This window comes from Rhinolophus hipposideros, assembly GCF_964194185.1.
Source record: "Rhinolophus hipposideros genome assembly, chromosome: 19".
NCBI classification, from domain to species: domain Eukaryota; kingdom Metazoa; phylum Chordata; class Mammalia; order Chiroptera; family Rhinolophidae; genus Rhinolophus; species Rhinolophus hipposideros.
The window spans coordinates 7765312-7793124 of record NC_138065.1 but is presented as its reverse complement, the minus strand read 5'-3'; the positions used below and the strand labels follow the sequence as shown (position 1 = coordinate 7793124).

The 27813-nt window shown below is 42.7% G+C and overlaps 2 protein-coding genes across 6 annotated transcripts in view; one reads left to right on the top strand and one right to left on the bottom strand.

Moving 5' to 3' along the window:
• The window catches only part of GDAP2 (ganglioside induced differentiation associated protein 2), a 77833-nt gene extending 56386 nt beyond the window's left edge, over nucleotides 1–21447 (bottom strand). Inside the window, exons 1-5 of one of the 4 annotated variants that reach the window (XM_081026604.1) lie at nucleotides 19248–21447; nucleotides 17376–17467; nucleotides 13950–13998; nucleotides 2424–2666; nucleotides 1043–1182 (exon numbers count right to left, since the gene is read on the bottom strand). In XM_081026604.1, the coding sequence (XP_080882730.1) occupies nucleotides 1043–1182; nucleotides 2424–2599 (316 nt within the window). In that variant the 5' untranslated portion in view covers nucleotides 2600–2666; nucleotides 13950–13998; nucleotides 17376–17467; nucleotides 19248–21447. Of the gene's footprint in view, nucleotides 1–1042; nucleotides 1183–2423; nucleotides 2667–8279; nucleotides 8517–13949; nucleotides 13999–17375; nucleotides 17468–19247 lie in introns of those variants that run through there. The other 3 variants (XR_013991779.1, XM_081026603.1, XM_081026605.1) reach the window with 3 other exon arrangements.
• Nucleotides 8526–27813, top strand: part of WDR3 (WD repeat domain 3) — a 28074-nt gene continuing 8786 nt past the window's right edge. The window contains exons 1-15 of one of the 2 annotated variants that reach the window (XM_081026600.1): nucleotides 8526–8619; nucleotides 11537–11736; nucleotides 12678–12887; nucleotides 15204–15322; nucleotides 16938–17016; nucleotides 17923–18018; nucleotides 18970–19083; nucleotides 19277–19378; nucleotides 19805–19902; nucleotides 20781–20888; nucleotides 21495–21725; nucleotides 23543–23636; nucleotides 25521–25622; nucleotides 26946–27031; nucleotides 27196–27331. In XM_081026600.1, coding sequence (XP_080882726.1) covers nucleotides 11566–11736; nucleotides 12678–12887; nucleotides 15204–15322; nucleotides 16938–17016; nucleotides 17923–18018; nucleotides 18970–19083; nucleotides 19277–19378; nucleotides 19805–19902; nucleotides 20781–20888; nucleotides 21495–21725; nucleotides 23543–23636; nucleotides 25521–25622; nucleotides 26946–27031; nucleotides 27196–27331 — 1746 coding nt within the window. In that variant the 5' untranslated portion in view covers nucleotides 8526–8619; nucleotides 11537–11565. The other variant, XM_081026601.1, reaches the window with a different exon arrangement.

Sequence of the window (27813 nt, the reverse complement as noted above, 5' to 3'; positions counted from 1 at the left end):
CCCACCCACCCCGAATTAGGAATTTTTCCAGACCAGCTCCTCTGTTCCTTTCATCAAAAACCTTCTCAGTATTATCTCTAATGCATTTGCTAATTTCTACATGCCCTTCATGGTATCATGTCTTCAGTTTAATTGAAGACTTTTTTCCTCTTCTGCCCTCACAGTCCAAGTTCCGTTTCCTGATCAGATAATGCCATTCTCTCTCTATCCCTGCTTTCCTGGAGCCAACATAATAAGTATTCCTATGCAAATTCAAGTATCTTTATTAGGTTAGAAACCAGTTGTCAGTGTTAAATGACAAAGATCAAAGAAATCAAGATTTTACCCAGGAGGGACCTGCTGTTTGCATTTTGAGAACAATTGTATTTCACAAATACTTTTTATAAAATGGTATAATTGAATTACACAATATTCCACTTGGGTTTCAATGACAGTAACAAAAGGTTGCCAGGTTGAGAGTTTAAGAAAACGAACGTAAATTAAGGTAAAAATAATTCTGAACAAACGGGACTCCTCCTGCTCCCATTTCCAAAGAAATATTCCCAGAAGAATGCTCGGGTAAAGAAAACAGCACAAAGTAGAAAATTAATCGAGAATATGTTTGCTCTTGTGATGATACACTTTGGGTTTATCAATAAGTCAATTTCATTTCAAAAGTGCAATATTCTAGGTCCAGGAAATTCTCTATCAGTATTAAATCCAATAAAACATTTTCAGTTTAGACAAAGGATAGTTGTTCTACAAGGCTTATCAGTGCAAGAAAATATACAGCCAGGAAACTGCTACCAAAGATCTAACTGGCTGCGGAGATTGTCATTTCAAAATTGAAGAACTTGACAGAGGCGTTTTACTGAGAGTCACGTCTCCGTGTTCAGCTTCTAACACAATGGGGAGTTTCCAAAAGCTGTTCTGATTTAGTTTTGACAAGAACAACAAAACAGATACCTCGGCATAAATTTCTCACATAAATGCAAAACATGCTTCTTCAAATATCAAGACAAATGCTTCCTAAGCAATAACACACCTAAGAAAGTTCCCTCACCTTGAAGTTTCTGCAGGTCCTCCTTCAAATCAGGCCCTGCAAGCATAAAGATACTTTCTGACACGGGATTCTTATCTGTGAGACTTTCATTGCTGGTGTTCACAATCGCTGTACAGTTCAGTAACGCCACATCTCCTTTCCTGAGGAAACACAAAGAAAGAGCAAGTGTGGGAAAGAGGGAGAAAAGAATGTTCTTTCAACACAGTCTATCTGTACTCCCTCACAGCAACGGTTTGGCCAGCTCAGAAGCTCAAGCAACAGTAGAAAAGTAGTTCCTGACTCAGAAAGGCTTATCTGGCATCTTAGATCCTCAGTGCAATCGCTACAACCCCGAAATTCACAAAACCATGTTATTCCTTGGCTGCTGTCCTATTTCTTTCATTTACAGAATGCTCATGGAGCTAGAAGTGGTGGGTTTAAAGAGTTTAGACATAGCAGCATTACGCACAATGGCCCAAAAGTAGAAACAACCCAAATGTCCATCAACTAATAACTGAGAGGCGAAACGTGGTCTATCCATACAATGAAACATCCTTTGGCCATAAAAAGGAATGAAGTGCTCATGCATACACAACACGGATAAATCTTAAAAACATTATGCTAAGTCACAGCTGATTCCATTTATATGAAACGGCCAGAATACGCAATTCCAAATAGAAAGACTGTAGATTGATTAGTGGTTGGTTGGAGCTGAGAGACTGTGTGTGTGTGTGCGTGTGTGTGTGTAGGTGTGTGTGGCGGGGAGGAGGTGATGGGGGGTGCTAATGGGTACAGAACTTTGGGTTGACAAAAATGTTCTAAAATTGATTGTGGTGATGGTTACAAAAAGCCACTGACTTTAAATTGGTGAATTATATCTCAATAAAGCTTTTTATAAAGGAGTAATGTTACTACTACAACATGCAACAACAGAGATGAACTTTCAAATAATTATCATGAATGAAAGAGGCCAGACAAAAAAGAGTATGATTTCATTTACACGAAACTCTAGAAAATGCAAACTAATCTATAGTGACAAAAGATTCAATGGCTGCTTGGGGACGTGGAAATGGGGGGGGGGGGGGCAGAAGGGATGGATTACAAAGGGACACAAAAAAAACTTTCGGGGGGGGTGATAAACACATTATACACTATCTTGATTGTGGTGATCGGTTCACGGGTATATACATATGTCAAAACTCACCAAACTGAACACTTTAAATATGTGCAGTTTACTGTGTGCCAATTATACCTCAATAAAGCTGGTATGTATATGCAAAACAGTATTTCAACAATGCTAGGGTCTACAAAAATGTTTCGAAGAGATTCTGAGAAAAAAGAATTTAGAAGAAATCATGAGAAAGCATGATCATATCATGATGTAATTTAATCAATAAATTACCAAAGAACCACTTTTGCATTGATATCCTTATTATAAAGGAAAGGAGATCTGATCGTGTCTTTCTGAAAAGTTTCAGCTGCAGTATCAGAGGCATTTAATTCATCTTCACACGAGTCACCCCAGCTGGGAAGTATGTCCACATCCACAAACTGGGAGGGTGCACCTAAGGGATCCATGGACTGGGCACTTCAGCTTATCTTTCCCCAAATTCCTGAGCAATTCAGCATTCACTGGAGACCTTAGCTGGAGAGAAAAGAAAGAGCTGTTTTAATAGAGAACAACTATTACTTCATTTCTATTAGAGCAAATAACAAAACTCCACCGCGAAGGGCTCCAACAGTACACTGCGTGATTATAGTCACGTAAAGAGTCCATAAAAAATCAATGCAAAACAAAGAACTGCTCATTTTGTTTCTTTCTAAAAAGTTCCCAGCTTTTCTAAAACAGGAAGAAAGGGGGATTATTTAAGCACGGATTCTTTTCAGAGAACTACAGCCATTAAAATAATCACATGGCTCACTAGTTCTACTTTCCAGAAACACAGGACTATTAATTCCACACTCATCGAATGTCTGCTACTCGAGAAAAGAAAAAGTGCTAGGTGCTGCAAGAGATACAAAGACAAAAAATACATACAATGTAAAGAGTTCGGTCTAATAACAGGGAGGATGTGGGAGTAAGGCCAAATGAGAAGCAGGGAGATGACTGCAATCAAGTAGTAAGAGATAATAAAGGCTTGAACCAAGTAGAGAAGGGCACAGAGAAGCCAGAGATCTGAGAGACAATACAAAGAAAGAATTCACAGGACTTGACAATTCGTAGGATATGGTGTATGAGACACTCAGATAGTAGACTGGTTGTACAGAAATGTAGAAATTAGAAGAGCATGGTGATAGGAAAACACACAGTGTCAAGTACTACAGAGAGGCCAAGGGAAATTTCACTAATAGGAGAAAAGGATACTTAATGTGCCATTACATCAGACAGCTTCAGTAAAATGGTAGATTCATTCATTTGATAAATCTTGTAAGCATCTTTAGTGTGTCAGGTATACGACAGAGCAAGTCCCTGACCTTACAGAGCTTATCCTTCCTAGAGAAGAGGTGCTAAACGAGCAAGCAAGTGGGTCTCTAACAGGATGACAGGAGGCAAGGAGTATTATGAGAGAAAGGGTGATAATCTGAGCAGAGAGATAATTAAGTGAAGAGAGCAGGCCACGTGAAGCTCTGGAGGGTGTTTTGGGCAAAGGAAATAGCAAGTGCAAAAGCCAAAAGGGCAGGGAGGAACTTGGCCTCTTCCAGGAAGAGCCAGGAGGTCGGTCTGCTACAGGAGAACGAGCGAGGTAACGAGTGGTAGGAAGATGAGGAGGCTGGTGAGAGACGGAAAGACCAAGGGATGCAGTGTGTATGCCATAGAAGAAGTTTAGACCGTACTGTAAATATGAGGGGAAGCCAGGAAAGGATCTTGATAGAAATAATAACTTGACAAAACCTGTGAAAAGAGTACTCTGAAGCTACAGTGAAATTGAGGGATGGGCAAGAGGAAAAGCAGAGAGCAATAGAAAATGATTGCAGTAATCTAGGTGAGAGGGTGATGCAGGTGGTGAGAAATGGTTAGATTTGGAATATATCTGAAAGATAGAGGCAACAAAACGCTAAATGAATACGAAGGCTGAGGGAAAAGAGCAGAATCAAAGATAGCTCCTAGGTTTCTTGCTTGCGCAATTGAGTAGATGGTAAAGATATTTACAGAGAAGGGGAAGACTAGAGTAGGTTGTGGGGTAGAGGGGTATGTTTTGCTTGTACTAAGTTTGAGATGGCCTTGATGTGTCCAACTATTTATGTTAAACATACAACTGGCTATATGAGGCTAGGGCTCAGAGTAAAGGTCAGGCTAAAGATAAAAATTGGAAGTCTCATCATATGGATGGTATTTAAAGCTACGGGAACTGACAAGATCACTGAGACAAAATGCAAACTGAGATAAGAGATCCAAGGACCGAGTCCGAAGGCAGAATTTAGAAGTTGCAAAGAGGACAAGTCAAAAAATGAAATAGAGAAGGATTGATAAGAATGGAAGGAACACCAGCAAAGTACGGGAGCATAACAGCCAAGTGAAAAAAGTGATTCAAGAAGAAAAGATCTGGAAGGATCAGCTAGGGTTCAATGCTACTGAAAGGTTGAGTAATAGGACTAACAACTGATGAGTGGGTTTGGGAAGTTGAAGATCGCTGGTAACACTGAACATGAGAGACGATCAGGGAATAAAGGCAGCCGTGTGAACTTCCTGAGAAATTTCTCTGTATGATCCTAACATTTGTTAAGAGTCAAGAAGAACAAGCATCCCCTTTTACACCTAACTCCTTGGTGTTTCTTGCTGAAGACACAAGATGCTAACTGGAGAGATACTAATTGGAATGAACCACGGATCTGACACAATATGCTAATTCCTGTACCAACACTGTGTGGTAGGAAATGCGATCATTTCCGTAACAATTTCAGACAGGCCTTGTAGATTATACCATGATAAAGCTTTATGAGATTATTCTTCTTTGATACTTGTACTCCTTTGAAACTATTTTGAAATAAAGAAACTAACTTTATCTAGAAGTTGGTGTTTAGTTAGTCCAGTCGGCCTTTGAAACTAGAGGCAACCACAAGGCTGCAGATTTGTTCACAAATATTCAGACTTGAACTGCACAAGGTGACGAAGGACAAATGGAGACTACTCATTTTCCACTTGACTAGTTCTCTAAGAGAATGGAGTGTCACCCACTCTCCCTTCACCACATGCTGATCGCTCCTTCCCATCAGTCCTTAGTCCCAAAAATGTTCCTACCCCATTTCTTCTTCAGAAGACCAAGTAAACTCTTTTCACCACTTAACTTTTTAAGAATAATTTGTTTTGCAGCTCTACTTCCTTTTCTTCCATTTACTCAACCTACTGCAGTTTTGCTTCCATCTCTATAGCAATACTAAAACTGCTCTTTCAAGGTCAACAATAACTCCCCAAATGTCAAATCCAAGAGCTAATCAACTTATATAGCTCCATTTACTAGTGATTATTCCCTCCCTGAAACTCTATTATCTTCGTAGACAATACACACGAGTGGTTCTCCTGTATCTCCAGTCATATCTTGCCAGTAGTTTGTTGGTTCTTTTTCCCAGATCTTAAAAATCATTGTGACCTACAAGACATGGGGTGTTAAATGAGTAATAAGTAATGTTCAGAGCTCTTATTGTGGGGCAGAGTTTAATGGCACTCTATGGGAAGTGTCACGACAGTTAACAAAAGATGATTCTTTTCCATCTCTAAACAGAAATTTATTTTTCTCACTGAAAAGAGATTTACATCTCCCTCTCCCCTAACACACATACCTTGGCAACAAAGCAAATGGAGCCACAAAACCAAGCAAGGCAGGAAAATCTGATCCCTGATTCTTAAGGAACGGTGTTTTCTGTTTCTTGTTTTTTTGTTTTTTTTTTTAAATTAACATTCTTGGCGTAACAGACCCCTTTGAGAATCACAAGAGATACCTTCCTCGATGAGGACCTAAAGACAAAAGAGAACCCACTTCACAGTATACTCTATAATTCAAATGCATAATGAGTGCAAATGGTTCTCATTACATAGTAGCTTGTCTTTTTCCTCAAGTCTTTTAAGTCCTCATGGTTTACAAAAACAAATCTTGTCATCTTTTAGTTTAAGGAGTTCTCTAAATAGTACTTTATAGGAATAAATGCATTGGCTAAGGAATTAGATTTTTATTAAGACTGGGCAGAATCAGGCAGAACACCTTGGATCACTGTCTCAAAGAAAAGCCCTGACTGTTGTCTGGAGGAAAAGAAAATGGCATCATTCTGAATTTGCAAACAAGAACTTTAAAGCTGTTTACTTGTTCTTCAAAATGCTTATGTTGATTAGACAGGACTGGATAAAATTACAAAGAAAGAGAGCGACTCCACCCTTTTAACCTCCATTTTTGACCTGCTCTATTTCACTGTTTTTGCATATATTACAGGTTTACCATGCTTTATGTCTTTGCGTTTCAATATTTAAAACTTCAAGATACATCAGATATTTGCATACAAAACCCGTCTCAACGTCAAATCTATTGTATTTTAGAGACATTCCACGCCAATGGAAAGAACGACACTTTTAAAAAAGTTATTTAGATGGGAAAACAAACACAAGGGGCCAAACCTGTCCACAATAAACACAGTATTTAACACAATGAACACAAAAATATTTCTAAGCTGTGTTAACGACCAAGGTCAAACGACATCATTCAAAGCCATTCAAAGCACAAGCTGTAACAGCGTTAGTAGTACTTCCCTCATATTAAAAGAAAGTTTACTATTTTCAATTATAAGTATTAATACACTGAGCAGTTTGAAGCTTAAAGAAGAATCAAGGGTTATACTCTTGCAGGTGTATGCATTGGGAATTTTATGAGATGCATTGTCTTAGCACTCAATCGCAGTTCCTCTTAACACAATATTAGAAGTGTTTTTCCCACTTGTGGTTGTCCCTTCCCATAACGCTTAATAGTGTTAAAAGATTTTTTTTAAAAAGGTAAAATCATGATTCATTCAAATATAAAAACGAACACGTATTCAAGATTTTATTTAACTCACAGGAGAACCAGGCAAATGGCAGATAAAAGGAATCTCTACATTGGGTACCTTAATAGATCCGGAAATTGAAACGAATGTACAAGAAAGTAAAACTTCCACTGGGCCTCTAAAGACAGAATTTGCATGTCTCCAGATAAAAATTATTTAGCATTGACGTTAATGATCCCCAGTTTACACAGCTGTACAATAGCTTTCTTAGAGTCAGACAGACCAAGGGGTGTCATCTAGATACTTTGTAGCCTATTAGGGTTTCTACTGAAGCCCACGTGTCCCCCCTGTAATACTATAATGCACGTCACCTCGAGGATCAGACCTTAACCATCCAAACCTACCTAAACGCTCCCCTCCCTATCAGACTTGCTGAAATAATAGCAGTTTGACACAACGTCCTTCCTTCTCACGCCTCCAACCCGCGGCAGGGAACCTCGTGTCCTCATCTGTCTACGCGCCCATCACCTGCATCGTCTCCCGCTGCAAAGGGCTGGAGTACGGAGGACCCGCCGAGCGTGTCTCAACGACTCAAGCGACGTCTGAAGGCAACCAGACAACGCGGAGCAAAGCCTGATCTCCAGGCTGGCTGCAGAGCTCTTGCTCCACGAGCGCAAACCGGGGGGGCTTGTGTCTCGCGTGGGGAGCGAGCTCCCCGTCAGCTGTCCTCGCCCACAGCCACAGACACCCAGGCCTCCTTTCTGCACCCTTCTCTGCAGCCCGGGAATCACAGCGGGCAGAGCTGCAAGGGAGACACGCTGATTCCCACCGGGCGACGGCGCACCTGCGCCTCGACCACCCAGCGGGGCGGCGTCGGCTCCGGTCCCTTCCCCCTCGCGCCGCCAGGGAGCGGACGCGACACAAAAGCCAGAGCGATGCCACTCCCGGGGACCGGGGGACCCAGCCAGCTCCGCGTCCCGGGCGCAGCGCCCACGCGGCGCTGCCTCGCGCGGCTCTCGGTTCGTGCAACGTCCCGTCCACACGCGCGGCGACGCCGACGGGCCCGGGCCGCCCCACTCCACCCGCGCCCAGGGCGCGCGCCTGACTCCCCCGCTCCGCTCGGTGACTCGTCCCCGACGGCACCTCGGACGAGAGACACCCACCCCCCGGCGGGGGACGAGCGACACAGCCGCCCGTCCGCCGTCCCCGGGTCCCGCGCGCCTCCCGCCGCGCCCCCGGCCCGCGCCCGCTCGGCTCCGCCTTCCCGCCCGGCCTCTGCCCCGCCTCTCACAGCACTCGGCGGCTCCCATCCGGGCGGCAGGCGGAGCGGCTTAAGCTCCTCGTCCAAGGCGGTCGAGCGGCATCCCCCGACGACGCTTCTAGAAGCTCGGCGAGCAAACGGAGCCCAAGTCCCGGGAAGCCGGAGCGACCCGCGGCCCCAGCGGTGGGCCTGTGAGACGCAGACTTCCGAGCCCGGCCGGCGCCCACCAATCAGAGCGCGCGCGGCCCGTGCGTCATTTCCTCCTGGAAGGCACGGGGCACGTCGGGCGGAAGAGGGTCCCGGAGCGGACCCGGAAGGGGCGGGTCCCGTGGGCGGGGCCAAAGCGGCCTGGATCCTCGTGGAGGCGGAGGTGGGTGCTGTAGGTGCGCCGCGGGGCCCACGCTTTTGCTTCGCTAACTCGGGTTTGCCTGGTCCTGGCCGAGGCCCTCGGGGTGTCAGCAGCAGATGAGGCGGAGGGATTAGGGGCGGGTCGCTAGGATGGAGGGAAAACGGGCATGAGGGCGCCCCCCCCCCCGCCGGCACACACCCGGGTGGCGCGTGCCCCATGTCGCCTGGGGATGCTCCGGCAGTGGGGTCGGTGTGCGGAGCCCCTCGCACCCTCCCCTGCCCTGAAGACGCGGTTTAGGGACGTCTGCCGGGGCTGTTGGCTCGTCCCAGCCCTTCAGTGCATCGCAGGGGCCGCGTGTTTCGGGGGGGGGGCGCGGAGGAAGGCCCGGTCGTGAGCGCTCTCCCAAAGGCGCTGACATCCGTGCCCACGACACGCAAGCGACGGTTGCCGACTGGCAGGGAAGGTAGCGTGAGGATTGAGGCAATGGACAGGCTGCAGGAAGCGCGGCAGCCCCGCGGGAAGGGGGCCCCAAGAGGAGCAGGCCTGTCCCTCGAGGTGACGGGTCCGGGGACGGAGGGGAGCTGGCCAGACGACGAGGGAAAGCCACGAGCCTGACCAGAGAGGCGACGCGAGACACACAGAGGGGGGGACGCGCTCTTGGAAACGGCCAGCAACGTGGCCCCTTGGAGGGCTTTGCAGTGGGGACCGTGCGCGTGCAGAGACGAGTGCGGTGGTTTTACCACTTTGAAGGCAAAGAATACACAGCATGCAGGCGGAGGCGTTAGACAGACGGCCGGTCCAGGAACCCAGGCAGAAAGAGCTGGGACGGAAAGTGCAGAGAGAAAAGAGCCTGCCTTAGAGAAACCGGCCGTCACCGAGGTGGACGTTTGGGAGGAAAGAGTGGAGGAGACGCGGGTTAGCTTAGTGGTTAAAGGACAGTTTGGAGCTGGAAACTGGCTCTGGCTGAGAGCCGGCTAAGCACCTTTGGGTGAGCTGGTTCACACCTCCCTGCCTAGTTTCCTAGTCTGTAAAACAGGGGTAAGAATGGTACCTACCTTGTAGGGTGATTGGGAAGAATGTTTGTGTTCTTGACAAGATACTAGATTCTTTTCTAAGTGCTCTACGTCTATGAACCCGTTTAATTCTCACAGTTGCTGTGTGTAACTCAACTGCATGTTTACTCAATGATACACATTTAATATACCAGTTGCCATATACAGCCGGTCCCGACTTACTCTGAGCACATTTACGGTAGGCTAGGCTAAGCTGTGATGTTGGGTAACTTAGGTGTAGTAAATGCATTTTCGATGTACGGTATTTTCAGCTTCTGATGGGTTTATTGGGACGTCACCCCTTAGTAATTAAGTCAAGAAGCATCAGTCGTAAGCACTCTTTAAGGCTTGGCTGCTATAATAATATTTTTTATTAAGGAGCCCAAGGTTCCTTAATAAAAGGGTCTTGAGCCCACATGGCTAGGTTTGTGTGTCTTAGAGTCAGAAAAAAATAAGAGGTGTTCAGAAAGCAAGGTAGGTTTGGTGTTAGACATGTTAAACATGCTGCTATAAGGTATTTGTATGGGATATCTAATTATTCACGTATGTGAATGGAATACGTGACTGGAAATAGACATATGATGGTCCCTGGGCCAAGGCAGGCTGTATGTCGTCTCCAAGGAAAATACTGTGGGAAGAGTTGGAAGAGGGCCAAGGACGACCATGAAGAACCGCTATAGTGAAGACGGGCTAAGATGCCATTTGGGGAAGAATTGATCATATGGCCTAGCCTAAGGTCATGCTCTCCACGTTAATATCATTTTTCCTTGATTAACTGGCTTTGTGTTAGTTTCTATGAAAATAAAAAGAGGCCAGTAAATGATTATTAAAAGAAAATGTGAGCAGAGTTGACATTGAATATTTTTCTGTTTAAGTAGACTAAAACCGATTTTAACAGAGACACCAAAGAGTTAAACGGAACAAGTGAACAACAAAAACACAGCTCCAAAAAAAGGCTGTCACTTCTGTTTAGTATTCTTGTGTTTTTTAAGTTGCATGGGTGTTTTGGGGGCATACTTTTCACTCTTCCATACCAAAGCAGGCAGGTTTAACTTTTTGTCTCCTTCACCTGTTGTCTCTTTTATCCATAACCAGTGTTTTCAGTGAATTTGATTTAGTGCGGGAACTATGGTATCTTTTAAAAATGGCGGGCCACGTTGCTGTCCCATGTTTCCTGTGCCAAGGGGAGGTGGCTGCCCTGATTTGGAAATCAAGAACAGACTTGTCTATACTAGGATGATAGCTGTCAAAGCAAGGAACGCCCGTGGTGGCAGCCTCACTTGGGAACTTGTTAGAAAAGACGAATCTTGGGCCCCAACCCAGACCTACTGAATTGGAAATGGGCACTTGGGGAGGGGAGGTGAAGGTGGTTCCCAGAGATCTGTTTTCATAAGCCCTCAGGTGATTTGGACATTTACTAGGGTTTGAGAACCGCTGTGCTAGAAAGTCAAGGGTTTTGTTTTACTCAACACCACATTTCTAGCTTCTAGAACAGCACCTGTCTAACGAGTAGACTTGTAATAAACGTTTGTTGATAAATATTTTCAGTCTCAGGCTGCCCATCCCAGTGTCAAAACTTAGACGGTGGTTGAATGGGCAGAAGCTAATTGTTTGGCTGACCTGAAGTCATAGGTCAGATATTTGTGAGAGGGGCATGACAATGTGACCAATCTGCCACTTGATGAATGAGGGGTTACATGTTGAATCAGCAGTGAATTAAACATGAAGATGTTGAAGTATTTTGTGTCAGTGGTTTATTCAGAGTAAACAGAGGCTAAGAAGCCACAAGCTGTATGCTTTTAACCACATGAGAAACAGTTGGTGTTCGCTGGCCTAGCAGAACCAAGGTACCTGAAGATGTGAGTTTTCTTTGTTTGCATGTGCAGCTGCCTCTCGTGGTTCCAGGCGTGACAGCATGGGGCTCACCAAGCAGTACCTACGCTACGTTGCCAGTGCAGTCTTTGGACTTATCGGCAGCCAGAAAGGCAATATCGTCTTTGTGACACTTCGTGGGGAAAAAGGACGCTATGTGGCAGTACCAGCCTGTGAACACGTTTTCATCTGGGACTTAAGAAAAGGAGAGAAGGTAAGCCAGGAATCATTCAGGTTGATACTGATTTGTGGGTATGTGAGGGTGGAGAGGCAGAGGTGAGAAAGCTCCATTTATCATGCACAGATCTTCTAAGTGTGTGCCCCCTGAAAAGACCTCTTTTATCTTTGGGACTAGAGAGCCAAACATCAGCTTCTGTTGTGTTCTACACTAAATTCTGAAAACCACGACCAAATAGGCGCTTACCTCGTAGGTACCTATTTGTAGTGATATTTACAGGTAATTATTTGTAATCGTTATTCCCGACATTCTTCCCTATTTTTCAAGTTCTTCTACTTGCCCTCACAACCAGATAAAAAATACTAGGCATTTAAAAAGGCATAGTACTCTATGTTGTACTAGTGGTATGCTATGTTGAATGAATCTTTTTTTCACTTACACAGATGAGGCCACTGGGTTGTTAAACTAGGCTTTGATACGTTGTATAACTCTAGATCCCCTAAGCCTACCACTTCTGCCATAGCAAATACAGGCATTTTGGTCTTGTCCACTCACTATGTGATTTCCAAGAGGTTAATACTTTGACCCTTGTTGCCACCCAGAGTCCCCTGGGGAATAAACCACGGTAGCACTCTGGTGCCATGGAGGTTGATTTCTTCTAAGATGGGGCTCAATTAAAGCAAGAATGTGTTTATAACCCTTTCTGGAAAATCATTTGGTGTTGACATAGGATACTGATGAGGACTTAGTGTGTATTCCAGAGCCTGGGAAAGTTTTGCATGTATTATGCTATTGTAGAGGTTTTGGAAAAAATAATTTTACCCTTTCTTGAATGTTTCATTGCCCCGGATAAATAATAATTTCCCATGTTAAAGAACTTGATGTGGATTGCAGAGTTTCACGTGAGATTATTCCCACACTTTTCCCTGGAGGACAAGACAAGTTCTCTACATTGTTTTTGATTCTTATGATTTCAGATCCTCATCCTTAAGGGGCTTAAACAAGAAGTCACTTGTTTGTGCCCCTCCCCAGATGGGCTGCACTTAGCCATTGGTTATGAGGATGGGTCAGTCCGAATCTTCAGTCTCCTGAGTGGGGAAGGAAATGTGACCTTCAACGGACATAAAGCAGCCATCACTTCCCTGAAGTATGATCAGCTGGGAGGCAGGCTGGCATCTGGGTCCAAGGTGAGACCTTTAGTCGGGTGCCCAGACTTTTTGATGTAGTTAAGGAGCGGAAGGCCAGTGCATAAGTGGGATGTTCAAAAAATTGTTGGGGGAAACAATGGACACTTGGCGTACAAAACTGTACAGATGGTAGAAACAGAGTGAGAAGGATGGGTCTGAATTGGGAGGCTCGTTCTGTTTCCTGTCGTATTCTCTGAGGAAAGCCTGTTACATGTAGGAACACCATGATGCCGCCCATCATGACTGTTACATAGCATCATGGGGGAATCGCTACCCAAACCGGAATACCAGGGGAAAAACAGAATGGAAAAGGAGAGACAAAGTGATAAAGCTTTGCTACTGAGTTTGGCTTTCCTGTATCAAAGTCATCAGAAAATACAATGTAAAAGATTCCATTTACAAGAGCGTGTTAAGTAATAGAAAAATACTGTGAAACTTTACTGAAGAATGTTAATGGACGACTTGAATAGAGACACAAACCATGTTCTGGAATGAACACGTATTGAAAAGATGCTAATTAATTTATATATTAAAAGCAATTTAAATAATATCCCAAAGGTTTTTTTGTTATTTCTTTTCAGATCATGATCAAATAATTTAAAAGCCTGTATGGAAAAACAAATGAATAAAAAAACCACCAGAATTTTGGTAAAGAAGAGTAATGAAAGAGGGTTTCAATTTTATATTTTCAGAGTTAGAATTTTTTAAGAAGTTTCAGATATTAAAATGCATTTTGAAGTCAGAATTTAAGACACGTTCTATTCATCTGGTATCAAAACAAAATAGTCAGATAGATTATTGCAACCTATTAATGAGAGTCCCAGAAACAAATTCACTTCCAGTTTCTTAATCAGTATGTTTTAGAGATGATATTTCCAATGAGTAGAAAAATGATGGATTACTTACAAAATGGTACTTAGACTGTTAGCTAACTATGTGGGAAGAAGTCTTAAATTAAGTTAAAGCTTTACCTCACGCCATATACTAAAATGAGCCCAGATTACACTTAAAATTAGAGTGATGTTTTAAGTAAACCAGAAGATAATGTAAATAAAAACTTACCTGATATCAAGGTGGAAAAGTACTTCAAGCATATCAGCAAAGACAGAAACTATAAAGGAAAAAAAGGTCAATAGATTTGAATACTTAAATTTAAAACACTTGCACATGAAAAAAATATATAATAAAAGTTAAGAGAGTAAATGCTAAGAGTGCTGATCACAAAAAGAAAAATGTTTTCCTTTTTTTCCTTTTTATTGTATCTGTATGAGAAGATGGTAATCATTTGACAATGTATGGCCATCAAACCATCATGCTGTATGCTTGAAACTTACAGTCGTGTGTGTCAATTATTTCTCCATAAAACAGAAAAAAAACCCAACAAGTTAAAGGACAATGAAAAGGGAAAATATTTAATATGTTCAATATCAAAAAGAAGGATTACTATCATTCATCTTTAAATAACTTACAATCAAGTAAACAACCCAGAGGTGGATGAAAGACATTACCTGGCAGTTCAAAAGAGGTACAGAAGGCCAGTAATCGCCATACAGCATGGATAGAATTTCTCACTGGCATTCAGAAATGGAAATCAAATAAATATTGCGACAGCATTTTGAACTTGTGAAATTGGCAGTGGTGTTTGAGGAACTGGTAATACCCGGAGCTGAGCGGACGAGCAAACGGGCCTTGTCCTACATACCCTGCTGCACCTATAGATGGGTGTCGTCTTTTTGGACATCACCTTGATGGTGTGAATTGCAATCTTTAAAAATAGAAATACCTTTTAACCCAAGAATTTTCCTTTTTAGTGTTTATTCTGAGATATATACAAAGATTTATGTCCAAGAATGTTCATTTCCACATATGTATAATAGAAAATTGGAAAGTACATAAATGGCTAAAATAGAAAAAAAAATTACAGTGTATCCTTAGGAATGATTATTATATGACCATTGAAAATGAGAATAACCTGGGAGGACATAGAAAAATACAAATGCATTAAATGAAGAAAAGGGGGGAGGGTTTTAAAATGATCTGAATGGCATCGTCTCAGTTTTTTAATAGGAAAATATTAACCTGGATATATATATAACTACTGGGACATTACAAAACAAGATATGTGATTATGGTGATTATATCTGGATGACAGAATTAACTGGTGTTTATCTCTTCTGTACTTTTCTGTACACTTTCCAAAGTTTCTCCAAGGACCATGTATCTGTCACCTTTGTAATAAAAATATTATATTCTATTGTTTGTCAAGTTAGGCCTTATGTGGTAAAGAAAACCTTCTGTATTATATGATCCCTTTAGGACACAGATATTATTGTGTGGGATGTGATCAATGAAAGTGGCCTCTACCGTCTAAAGGGACACAAGGACGCCATCACACAAGCATTGTTTCTACGAGAAAAGAATCTGCTAGTTAGTAGGTAAAGAAGTAACAGTTTTGTTTCCAGTTCTTTTCTAGGTGGATTCCTCGGGGAGGGTTTTAAAGGGAATTTGCTTCATTCCTTACTCATTTTTCCATACTATACTCAAGCTCACGCGCTAGTTTCCTCTTCTGCTCGCTGCTTTCCTCTCTCCTTCCCTCTCCTCCCAAACACTATCATGGAAGCTATCCAGAGTTATTTATAGCATTTTTAATATTCTGTTTTCTGACTTGTCATTCTTTTCCCCTGATATCAGCTTTTTCATGTTCCTTAACCTCCTGACTTGCCTTCTATAGAATGAGTTGTCCAGTTTCTGGTTCCCTAGAAAGTCAGGAAAGCAGAATATGAAGCAGTGGGAGAAGTGAGTATCATGTGTTTGATTTAGCCCGCCTTTTGAGAGCCGACGTGCTCCACATTTAGGCCTTCCTGAACACCTAGTAGGTTGAGTCGTTGGAAATTTCCATTTGTGTATGTCAAAGATGATAGGCCATATTTCAGCAATTTCTTATGGTTCAACCTAATATAATAATCACCATCCGAAGGAATGGCCACCCAGAAAAGTTTGGGATCCTAAGGTTTGCTGGGCAGTAATCAGAAGGACCACGGTAATCAGTCAAGTTCTGCAGGAACGCTAATGCTGTGCCAGTGGGGGGTTTGTTCCTGGGGAGAGGATGCAGGGACGTAAGTGTATCTTGTTCGGATGACACAGATTTTGTGAGAATGACTCTACAGTTCTACTCAGATATACACATTGTAGTTTAGGGAATATGTTGGAAAGGGAGTAACTCCAGGAGGTACGATTACGTAGGAAAGACTTGAAAAATGGTTTTTGTTGTTTGCTTCCACTGTGGTCATGAAGGAGGATTGCATTAGGTTTACATATGTGAAGAAGCAGGGAAGGGGCATTGAGAAGGGAGAGCAGAGCCTATTAGTAGGAGACTAAGAACCAGTTAGTGGGACATTTTGAGAACGGTGCCGAAGAACCCGACTTTGATTCTGTAGAGAACCTTGAGCTAGTGTGAACTCAGAAAATTGACATTATCTGACAGTGTGAATTTAGAAAATTGAGATTATCTGACAGTATGAACTCAGAAAATTGAGATTATCTGACAGTAGTGTAATGGAATGGTGAGGGAGCAGGAGTAGACAAAGAGACCAGATGAGAAGCTCTTAAAATAGTTCAGGCAGTAGGACTGAAATTCAGGTTTATGTACAGAAATGAAAGGACAAGGCTTAGCAACTTAGCAGAGGACATAGGGACTAGGAGGACATGGGAGACGGCCCAGGAGAGGTCTGAGAAGTTTCTGTGTTAGACGGTGTGAGAGAATGCTGGTGCTTCGATGATGGAAATGATGGCGACAGGTCAAGTTCTGTGTTCTTTCTCACTCTGAAGTCAAAGTTATTTTGGTGCTTACAGGTGAAACATTTTATTTTTCAACCTAAGAATAACCACGGAGAGAGTGTTCAGGACCTTTGCTTTCTAAAAGAAAGGTCAGGAGGATAGTAGCATTAGACATTCTTGCTGTATGTTATCTTTTTAAGGTACCAAATGAGACTTTATCTCCCTGGTTAGTGATTCTTCCTAATATTTCTTTCCCCCTCTTTCTTCTTTCAGTGGGAAAGACACCATGGTAAAATGGTGGGACCTTGATACCCAGCACTGCTTCAAAACAGTGGTTGGCCACAGGACAGAGGTACGTGTAGGCTCGTGGGCCCAGGGAAGGAACAGCAAGGCGAAAGGAGAAGGTTTTCTCCCCTGGCCCTTTTGTGGCTCTTTGCTTTTACTGCCCACGATAATCATCTTATGCTGCCTCAGGAGACAGAGCGGCTGATGTGCTGGAAGAAGTGGCAGCCATCGGAGCAGATAGAGCTGCTCTAGCTTTTAGTAAAAATGGGTCTTGGATAAGTTTTCAATCTGTGAATATGAGCGTCATCATTTTAAAATCATAAGTGTTCACCTTTTTGATTGGAGGGAGTGTACCCTCCCATAGTGTGTGTACCGTGCCTGGTCAGTGACACGTAAACAGCAGATTCTAGCCATTACATCAGTTACCTGAGCGTAGATCTGTTCAGTAGACTCCAGGGGATGCTGTTAACTTTGCACCCTCTGTGCTTTGTTCATACCAGGCTTTCAGAAGCACGTACCTGGAGTTAATGAGGAGGAAAAGCAAATTAGATTCTTTGACTATGGATTTGCAACAGTACTGCTATTTTTATTGTTTAGTTCTTAGGTGTATGAAGCTGAAAATTAGGCAGTAGACATGAATGGAGCACCTTTGATTTGTGAGGCAAAGAAGTGTCAGACTTAAAGTCATCATTTGAATGGATTCTAGGTAGGATTTATGCTGAACAGCTATTCTCTAAATGCAAGGATATGAAATTGCAGAGAAACTTCTGGTTATCGCATAAACAACAGTTCTACCGCAGGCATTTTTTCTTTCTGAAAGCGGGACTTCTCTTAATTGTGTGTTGAAAGGGTTGCCTTCGTATTAGATTTTGCAAATGCCAAAGAGATTTCACCACAGCATACTGGAATGTCACGTCATACATCCTGGAGTCTCTTAAAACTCCTATTGTTTGAATCTTTTTATACTCTGTAGGTGTGGGGGTTGGTTCTGGTGTCAGAAGAAAAGCGACTCATCACTGGGGCTTCAGACAGTGAACTGAGGGCTTGGGACATTGCCTACCTGCAAGAGGTAATTACTTTCTTCTGATCATGTGCCCAATTACCTGTCAGTTTTGGGCAAAAACTGTTACCATCAGCTTTGTAGGCTGATTGAATTTAGAATCACATGTGATTATTGAGTATTTCACATAGAATAGAAGGCATTTGATCACATTGATAACCTGCTACGTCTAAACAAATTGTTTTTCTCTGTTGTCCTCATTGATTTGAGCTTGGAAGCAGGATGGCTTTAGACTTACAGCTTCCGCTAATGCCAGTGTTCTAGTCTGTGGGATTCTTAGCCTGATACTCCTGGACCTTTGGGTGTTCATGATTGGACTTCAGAATATCTGTGGCCCTTTCCCCTCAAAGAAAAATCTATGTAAAATTTGTGTGTTTATAAATATGTGTATTCTGAGATGATTAACTTTCTCAGATTCCCCTTTTCCTTTTGTGAGGACAAAGGGTTACGGACCTCAGGTTTAGCTGGAGATTTGCTGGTGTACCAGTAAGTAGCCAGTTTGATGGGTTCTATAAACCTATCTATAAAATCATCAAACTGGCTACTGATACACCAGCAAATCTAGGGATTATCTTCCCTTTATTTAAGGAGAAAATGTAACCTTTCTTGCCACGCCTTTGCAATTCTTCATGCCAATTTGAATCTTTGCCTCTAAAATAAGGTTTTAAAGTCAATGAAGAGTCAGTCATTATTTTGTCATCTTGTCACTAAACAGTAGTCGTCATGCTGTGGGAAGTTATTTGAGCTAATATAGTGGACAATGTTTCGTTTGCGTTTGATATAGCCCATTTTTAATACATTCTGATAAATATCCCACCACTGAAGAGCTTCGATCAGAGAGATCATTAAATGGAAGTTAATTAGTGGCCCTAAGGACAGGTTTCTAAGACATTGGGGCTAAAAGTCACCTCCTGGTACACATTATTTCAGCTTTTCCTTTTCCATTTTTTCACAAAACAGATTGAAGACCTAGAGGAACCAGAGACCAAGAAAATCAAAGGCTCTTCCCCTGGAATACAGGACACACGTGAAGCTGAGGAGGGCCGCCTCGAGACGGACGAAACTCCCGAGGATGTGATTAATTTGTGTTTCTTATCTTTCACTGAGTTGAGTGGTGGGGAAAATGAGAATTGCAGCTAAATTTGCAATTCTCGTCATCACTTTGGGGACCATCTTTGTCACCTGCATTTCTTGGCATCGTACCTTCTCAGGTATGATTAAACTTACATTTAACTAACCTTCATCTTCTCTCCTGCTGCTTCTGTAGCGCATCCTGACATGCAGAAAAGCTGGTTCCATGATGCGGGAAGGAAGGGACAGAGTTGTGAATCTTGCCGTGGACAGGACAGGCAGAATGCTTGCTTGCCATGTGAGTACCAGCCAGGCGGAAATATCAGGGTCGAGGCTGTGCCTTCCACAGACACGCTCTGTCATAGTACAGAGATGAGTTTTTCTTTGGTCCTGTTAAGAATTCCTTCTGTGGTACTGCGGGGACCTCCAATCCTCCATTTCCATTAGCATAACAATAATAATTACTATTGTTCTTATTATCAGCAGCCATTTATTAAATGCTTGCTTTCTAAGCAATTTGAAAGCTTTATAAACTCTAATTTATTCTTCGGAGCAATGCTGTAAGTAGGACGTGGGCTCTCCACTTCCCAGATGAGACAGTAAACCCAGAGAGATGAAGTTGGCCAAGGGAAGAAAAAGAAGTGTTAGGATTTAGTCCTCACTGAGAAAAAGCTAACTTACAAATTGCCCGCCCTGAACTTACATCAACCTTTTGTGTTTCTAGGGAACTGATTCGGTGCTAGAAGTGTTTTGTATTCTTTCCAAAGAGGAAATTCAGAAGAAAATGGATAAGAAGATGAAGAAAGCTAGGAAGAAAGCAAAGTGTGTTTTCTTAGTGTTTACTACTAGTCAAGTATCCTGGGTGGGCCACGTGGTACTCTAGAGAAACTACAGCTTCTTTAAGGAAATACTCCATCACCAATTACCGTTAAAAGCCAGAGGAGATTTTGTGCCTTGCCAGTCGTCTGAGTTTTAAATTTCTACTCATTTGTACAGCTTCATAATTAGCAAGTTTCTGCGTCTTAAACTCAGAGCCATACAGAACTAGAAACACTGTACAGATTTTTTAAAAAAAGGATTTAATTCTCAGAGGCTAGCAGTATCTCCAACCACAGTAGCTTATACAGAAGGAAGGTGGGTTGCATAATGCTAACCTTTGGGACTGGCAGTAAAAAGACTGGTCGAACAGTTATATAATTGAAGTTTGGGGGCAATATAACCTTGAAATAGATCATTATAATAGAAGTCGTTTCCTTAATGGTTGAAATTTATCAAGTCTCAAAGAATTAAAAAGTCGTCTGACTTGGCATATCTTTTGAGACCTCTGGTTTATTTGACGTGGTTGGGCTGATAAGTGGAGGCTAATGGATTTTCTAAAAAGTCCTGATGTTAGAAAAATTTACCAAGAACATTTCAGTGGAATAGTTTGAATTTCAAAGACGTTGTCCCCGGAAATTTTATGGGCTTTTGCATTCAGAATCCGTTTACTGAGGGAACCCATTAAATGAAATAATTCTTTGGCCACTAGTTCACAAAGCATTTCTACATACACTCCGTTGTTTAATTCTCGTGGTGATCCTGTGTGTGTAAGAGACTCTCCCATGAGGACACAGGTTGGTCTCAGAGCCAGAACTTGACTGAAGTAATAGCACAGCTTCTGATGGAAAGGTGATAGCATGATAGACGTTCTTTTCCTCCAGATTAAATTCTTCCAAAGGGGAGGAGGAAGAACTCGAAGTCCATGTTGAAATGACGCTGCAAGATGAAATCCAACGAGTGACAAATATCAAAACCTCTGCCAAAATCAAGTGAGTAAAAGTGTAGTAAGTGAAGTATCTGAAGTGTTACAGAAATAGTAAGCTACGAAGTGTACTGGCTTGTTCACACTGTTTGTAAATGTCTATGTGAATCTCTCATTGGAAACAGTGACTGTGGGACTCCCGGGGCCCCACTGACTCATCATCTCATATTTGTTTTATTGTAATAACCTTTCATGGACTTGTTTACGATTCTTTCCTACTGCCAATTAAAAAGAAATGGATACCCCATATTCTGAAAGGATTTAAGGTCACTTATAAAAAATACAAAAAAAAAAAAAAGAACAGCCCACAAAAACAAAACAAAAAACAAAACCCAAGATAGATTTAGGTCCAAGATGGCAGGGTAGGAATAACAGGAAAAACAAACAAACAGAAAAACCAAGATCTGTGTCAGATCCAGTATCTAAGCCTGGGTTTCTTTGACTTAAAAGCCTACAGTCAACTGCTGTTCAATACTCAGCACTCTATGTAAAATTCTTTATACTTGTTCATACTTCCTATAGATTGAGGACACAGAAGGCCTCTCGCCTAGACAATCTTAATCTTCAGAGCTAAGATGGTAGCTGGAACCTTTATGAGTATTTTCTCTTGCAGATCCTTTGACCTGATCCATTCACCTCAAGGGGAGCTGAAGGCGGTCTTCCTGCTTCAAAACAATATGGTGGAATTATATTCACTGACTCCGTCCGCGCCTGCTCCCCAGCCTGTGAGGACCAGCAGAGTTACCCTGGGGGGTCATCGCAGTGACGTGCGGACTTTGGCTTTCAGCTCGGACAATATTGCTGTCCTTTCAGCAGCAGCTGATTCCATTAAGATTTGGAACAGGTGTGTGAAGTGATACTTTCCGTAGTTTTACCCAGTAGTAGTTTCTTCCCTTTGAATTCATGTTTAATACTCTTGATGGCTAGTTACTAGTTTCTGAAGGCCTTACGTACAATTCCCTCAAAATGCATCCTGCCTGCTCTTTAAATTCAAGTAATTTTATTGTGATTTCTCATTCCTTCCTTTCCTAGATAACTATTTCACACCATTATCTTCCCAAACCTCAAACACCTCTAGCCCCTTTAAGCTGATGATCTTGCTTCTTAGTTCACTGAAGAAATGGAATTATCGAGAAAACATACATGTGCCCCTATTATATCTGCCAATTTAGCTGCATCTGTACCCACGTCATCTGTCTTGCCTCGTATGGCTGCACATGGGCTCCTGACCAGTTCATAACAATTTGTGTTTCCTTCTGGAAACACTTTCTTTGATTTTCATAATTTCCTTTTCTGACTAATTTTTCTCAGTCTTTTTCTGGCTCCTTCTTACCTTTTTGACCTCTAAATGTTGGAATGCTTCAGGGAAGAGTCTGCACCTTTTCTCTGTCTGCTCTCACTCTATGTGGTATCTACACGGGGCTTTCTCTGTGCTGATGGCACATACATTTATATCTCTGTCCTTAGCCTTTCCTTGAACATCAGGCTCATTTGTCCAAATCCTTTGTTTGTATCGTCACTTGGATATCTAATTAGGCATCTCAAACAGTTACATGTCCCAAACCATACCTGTGATTCTCACTTCTTCAACAATTTTCCCACTTGCTTTTCCAACAGACTTGCCCGTCTTTGTAAATAATTACTTCCTTCTGGTTATTCTAGCCCAAATCCTGTCGCCATTCTTGAATCTCGTGTCCAATGTCCAAGCCATTAGCAAATCCTGTCAGCTTTACCTTCAAAACTAATCCGGAATCCCACCACATCTCCTCACCGGCATTGCCATCACCCTGTTCATCTGGATTGTCCTGGGAGCTCCCGACTGGATTCCCTGCATCCTTCTTTGCCCCTCTGTAGTCTCTTAACATAGCAGCCACTGTCATTTTCCGATGGAATTTATATCACTTCTAAAAACTCCATCTCGCTCTAAGTAAAAACCAAAGTCCTTCCAGACCTTCATCTCTTTCTGCCATCCCCTCTGCTGCACGGGAGCCACACTAACCTGTCACCCCTGCACACAAGGAAGTGCCTGGGTCATGGCCTCTGCTCCCTGCTCTTTCTACCTGGAATCACTCAGCTCCGGGCTTCTTCTGTCTCCTCATCATCACACGACAGTCCTGCTGTCCTCCCACCCTCGCCCTCCTCACCCCCTCCCCCACCATGTGTTTCTCTATGGCACCTGCTATCACGTGATGTACCAACATCGATCTCATTCCTAAAGATGTTAGGAATGGTGTTCAGGAAATGTTTGTGGGATGAAGTGGGCATTTGATTTATATTTGATGAATGGATGACTATGTATGGTTCAAGAAAATGAACTTGCCTTGTAGAGACATAATAGTAGGCTAATCCAACCTGCAGTCCTGTGGACTCTCACCCTTCCTTGTAGTGGCAGATGGGTACTCTCGAGCCCAGCCGGTGCTTTTCTCTGCCTCGCTTCTGTAACATCTCCATTCCTTAGGATTGGGAGGCTCCTACAAAGAGAACAAAGTTAGGTGCCATTTCATATTTTCTCCCTGGATTGTCCTTGGGTCTGAGCTGAGGGTTACTCACGCTTCCTCCTCTGTGATACTAATCACTTCACGTGGCTAAGTGTGTACTGAGCACACATGCTCACCTCTGTCATGGGGAAGCAGGCTCTGACGTGTTTGTTCCTCCTCACAGGTCCACCCTGCAGTGTATTCGCACGATGACCTGTGAATATGCACTTTGCTCATTCTTTGTACCTGGCGATAGGCAGGTGGTCATAGGGACAAAGGTAAACCGAGACGTTTTCTTGGATTTTGGGGTCTTTTCTATTCAGCATTCTTAAAGTTGTTTGGGAAATCTGGGTTCTTTCTTAGCATACGGAAAATGTATTAAAGCTGCGTAATATGAGAGGGAGTTTGTTCATTGCCTTTTTAAGTTTTGTTTTCTTTGTTTTTTTAAAAAAAATCAAACCTCATGTCAGAAACCCCTAGAAAATTAAAGTCCTGACCACGAGCTGTCATTAACGTTTTGGTGGTCAGTCTTTAGTGCATTATGTCTGAGCACATATGTAGTTGTGTTTTGAGAAGATGGATGAGAAGTAACATAGCATCATGCTTGGCAGGTAGAAGCATTCACCAAAGAAACTGACCAAGTCTTATTCCCAGCTGCTGGTCAGCTTGGGAGATAAGCAGGAGGGAATAAGCAGACATGGATTTGGATTCAGAGTGTCCCTTTTACAAAATGGGTAATTTGGAGCAAGTCACATTACTTCTTTCATGTGTTTCCTTATCTCTGTGATGGGCTAATCCTGCTTTTTGACAGCGGCTTTCTCACAAGATGGGCCTACGTTTGAATCCCAGCTTTTCCTTCTACTCACGAATTGTGAGACCTCTGGGCAAGTTACTTCACTCGGGAAGCCATTTTTTTCTCATGTAAAATGATGTAAAATCCTACCTCCCAGTATCAAAGCACTTAGCACAGAGACTAACTTACAGCAAATTACTAATAAGTAAGGTGGTAGCTTAAGTGGCAGTGAGAATCAAATGGAATAGATCTGTAGAATGTTTTGAGAAGTGCTTCGCACGCTTCTGTCATTGTTATCCCCCTAAACCAATGCCCTCTGTACATGACTGTTTTATTGGAAAATGTATGTATCACAGTGGATGCTGTTTGCCCGGCACGAAGTGTAAAAACAGTTGGATAGATCTTAGGGTCAATGTCAAGAAAAGAGCATTAAATTTCAGTGAACAGTTTTCCTCATTTTTCGTTAATTCTTTCAACAAACATCCCTTATGTACTGTTGGGAAAGCAGTTTGCAGGTTGCTCCAAGGACTTCCTGTATGACTAGAATACAACCCCAGCCTCTGCGCTAAGAAGTTAATGTCCATGATCTCATTGAATCCTCACAACAACTTAGAGGTTGTGATACAAAGTCCATCTTACAAATCAAAAAGCAGGCTCATAAAGGTGAATTCCCCAACAGTCGCTGAGTTGCAGAGAGGCAACTCGGGGACTCATGTCTTTCACCTTGCACTCTTTCCAGTACATGTGCAAAGAGCAGGCTCTGCCACTGTGTGTGTGCTACGCTACACTGTGGCCACGACATATACAGACTTCTAAGCGGAAGCAAGGCCGACGCTTTCTAAGCGACTGGGATTTGTTTTTCTTTTTTGAGGTTCATTGCCCTCCCTAGCATTATAGGTACATTGGTATTTCTGTCCGTGTATCGTAGAGGAGGAAACCAAAGCTAGATGGAGAAGAGGTGGTTAAGCCAATTCCCATAGAAGATAGTCCACTTAAAGTATCGATTAACTTTTCAAGGTTTTCAGGTTTCCCATTGGCTGTTGTGTTTATTCTGATTTGCCTGTCGGCATGCTAGTTCCCTCTTGAGTTTGGGGAACCAATGAAAGTGACAAGGCTCCTGAACTCCAGGGTCGTACTAGTCCATAGCTGTACGGCGTGGCAACCCTGCCACAGTTAGCATGTCAGTAGGGGGCTTAACAGCATTTATTCTGGTAGGAAGTACCGAGCAGGGAACGTGGGGGGCCAGTTCCCAAGCAGTTGGCCATGTCGTTGCTGCGAGTTTATGAAATCTTTTCTGACGGGTGTCGGCATGAATCATGGCGGCTGTCGGTGTGCTGCTTAGGCCTGTGCTCGTTTGTGTCCTCCCCAGACAGGGAAGCTGCAGCTTTATGACTTGGCCTCAGGAAATCTGCTGGAGACGGTCCATGCGCACGACGGGGCTTTGTGGTCCATGTCTCTGTCTCCAGATCAGGTAACTAACCCCATGTGAAGGTCGGGGCTCTAGGACTCTGGCTGCGTTTCTCATTTCTTCTTCTTTTTAAAATTAAATTGATTGGGGCGGGGGTCACATTGGTTAATCACATTATGTAAGTATCAAGCGTACAATTCTATAACACATCATCTGTACGTTGCGTTGTGTGGTCACCACCCAGAATCGAGTCTCCCCCTCGTCACCATATATTCGACCCCTTTTACCCTCTTTCTCCTCTCTCCACCCCCGTCCTCTCTGGTAACCACTCTCACTTCTCATAACAGGTTTTACTGCTGCCTAACAGATTTCTCTCGGGGTTTCTTCACAGAAAGCCCGCGTTTTGTCTCGTTTTGAGATTTCATATGATGCCATGTCACATATCATCTTAACATGAATAGTAATGGTGCAATTGCTCAGAACATTTTGAGATATTTTGTGAAAATACCTTAAGAGATTTTGGTCCATTTATTTGAATATTCTCCGGGGTGCAAACCTTCATCCATTGAAAATAGACATTATTTTTGGAAAAAAACGAATCTGGAATTTAGAGTGGGTAATGCCATTGGGGTCAGAATGGGACAGCATTTAAAATTCAAATAGTAGTAACATCTTGCATTTATAGAGTGGTTTTTTCCAAAGTATTTTCACATCCATCATTATGTCATTTATAGTTATTTTTACAATGATTTTATAAACTAAGTAGTCTTTGTTACTACAGCTACACTAACAATCATTGTAAGGTTTTTTCCTATGTTACAAACCTCTGAAATGGCAGCTAGACACTGGAGACCTAGTTTTCTGACTGTTCGTAGGCTTCATACTAACACTACACAGTGATGAGACTAATTTTCTTGATATTGGAAAACAGTTTCAAACATATTTTAAGCAGACACATTGCCGGAATACATTTCTACCCTTCTGAGGTAGATACTTTGAACAAACTTATTTAGACGGTCCACTCTGTATATTTACAACTTAGTAGCAAATTCTTTTGACTGTTGCCTTCTTAGGTGCAGCAAAACCCCAGAATGCTCCAGTCTTTCTTTCTGATACAGCAACAAAAGTATAACTAGAACTTTACAAGTATAACTAGAACTTGATGCTAGTTGTCACCTGCCTCCATTAGTGTCAAGTAAGAATTCTCAAATAAGGCCCGTGGCAACAGCCCCAGAGGGACATAAGAAGGGTTAGAGAGAAACCACTTTTTTCTTAAATCTTATCCCATGCCATTAAACACAAATGCTGTTACACTATTCTGATGTGTCTTCTTATAAAAGTTTCTGTACTGAAATATTCTTTAATGGAATGCCATTTGATTTTCAGCGTGGCTTTGTGACAGGTGGTGCAGATAAATTGGTCAAGTTCTGGGATTTTGAGTTGGTGAAAGATGACAATAGTACCCAGAAGAGGTGAGCAGGCATTGCTGATTTGTGTTCATTTCGTGCACGGAAAACGAGGAACCCCTAATGGACTCTTGTGGGTTTCTGTTGAGCTCCCGAGTTTTGGGGATCCTGCCTGCCTTTGTGGAGGACTCATTTTTCATCTTTTTTCTTGATGCTTTCTGTGGTGCTAGACTTTCTGTGAAGCAAACCCGAATCTTGCAGCTGGATGAAGATGTGCTGTGTGTCAGTTACTCCCCCAATCAGAAGCTGTTGGCCGTGTCTCTGCTGGACTGTACTGTGAACATTTTCTACGTTGACACTTTAAAGGTGTAGTGGTTACTCCGGGGGCAGTTTTCTTTCTTCTGACTGGCCTTGGGTTGACACTATAAAGGGACCTTGACTGTGCCAACCAGTAGTGTCTTTCTCACAGTTGGCATGTGAATCAAAACATTATAGCTGCACTAGGAAAGCTCAAGTTTCAAAAGAATCCTTTGGTTCCTAGCTTTTGCTTAAAACAGGTGATAGTCCGTATGTTCAGACAACCTGTCCGTAGCCAGTAGTTTTAGGGGCATCGCTAGGTGTCCTGGGCAGTGATTCCACATTTCGCTCTATCTCTGGATTGTTTGGGTTGTTTTTAAAATACAGATTACTGGGCCCTACGCCCAGAGAGTTGCTAGGGCTGGGAACAGTGGGAAACCGGTGCTGCAGGGTCTTTTCAGCTGAGAGATCCAGCAAACATCTGCGCCATGTCTGACTGAGGCAGGAGGCTTCTGGTCCCACTGTGTTGCCAGGGTCTGGTTAGGGCACGC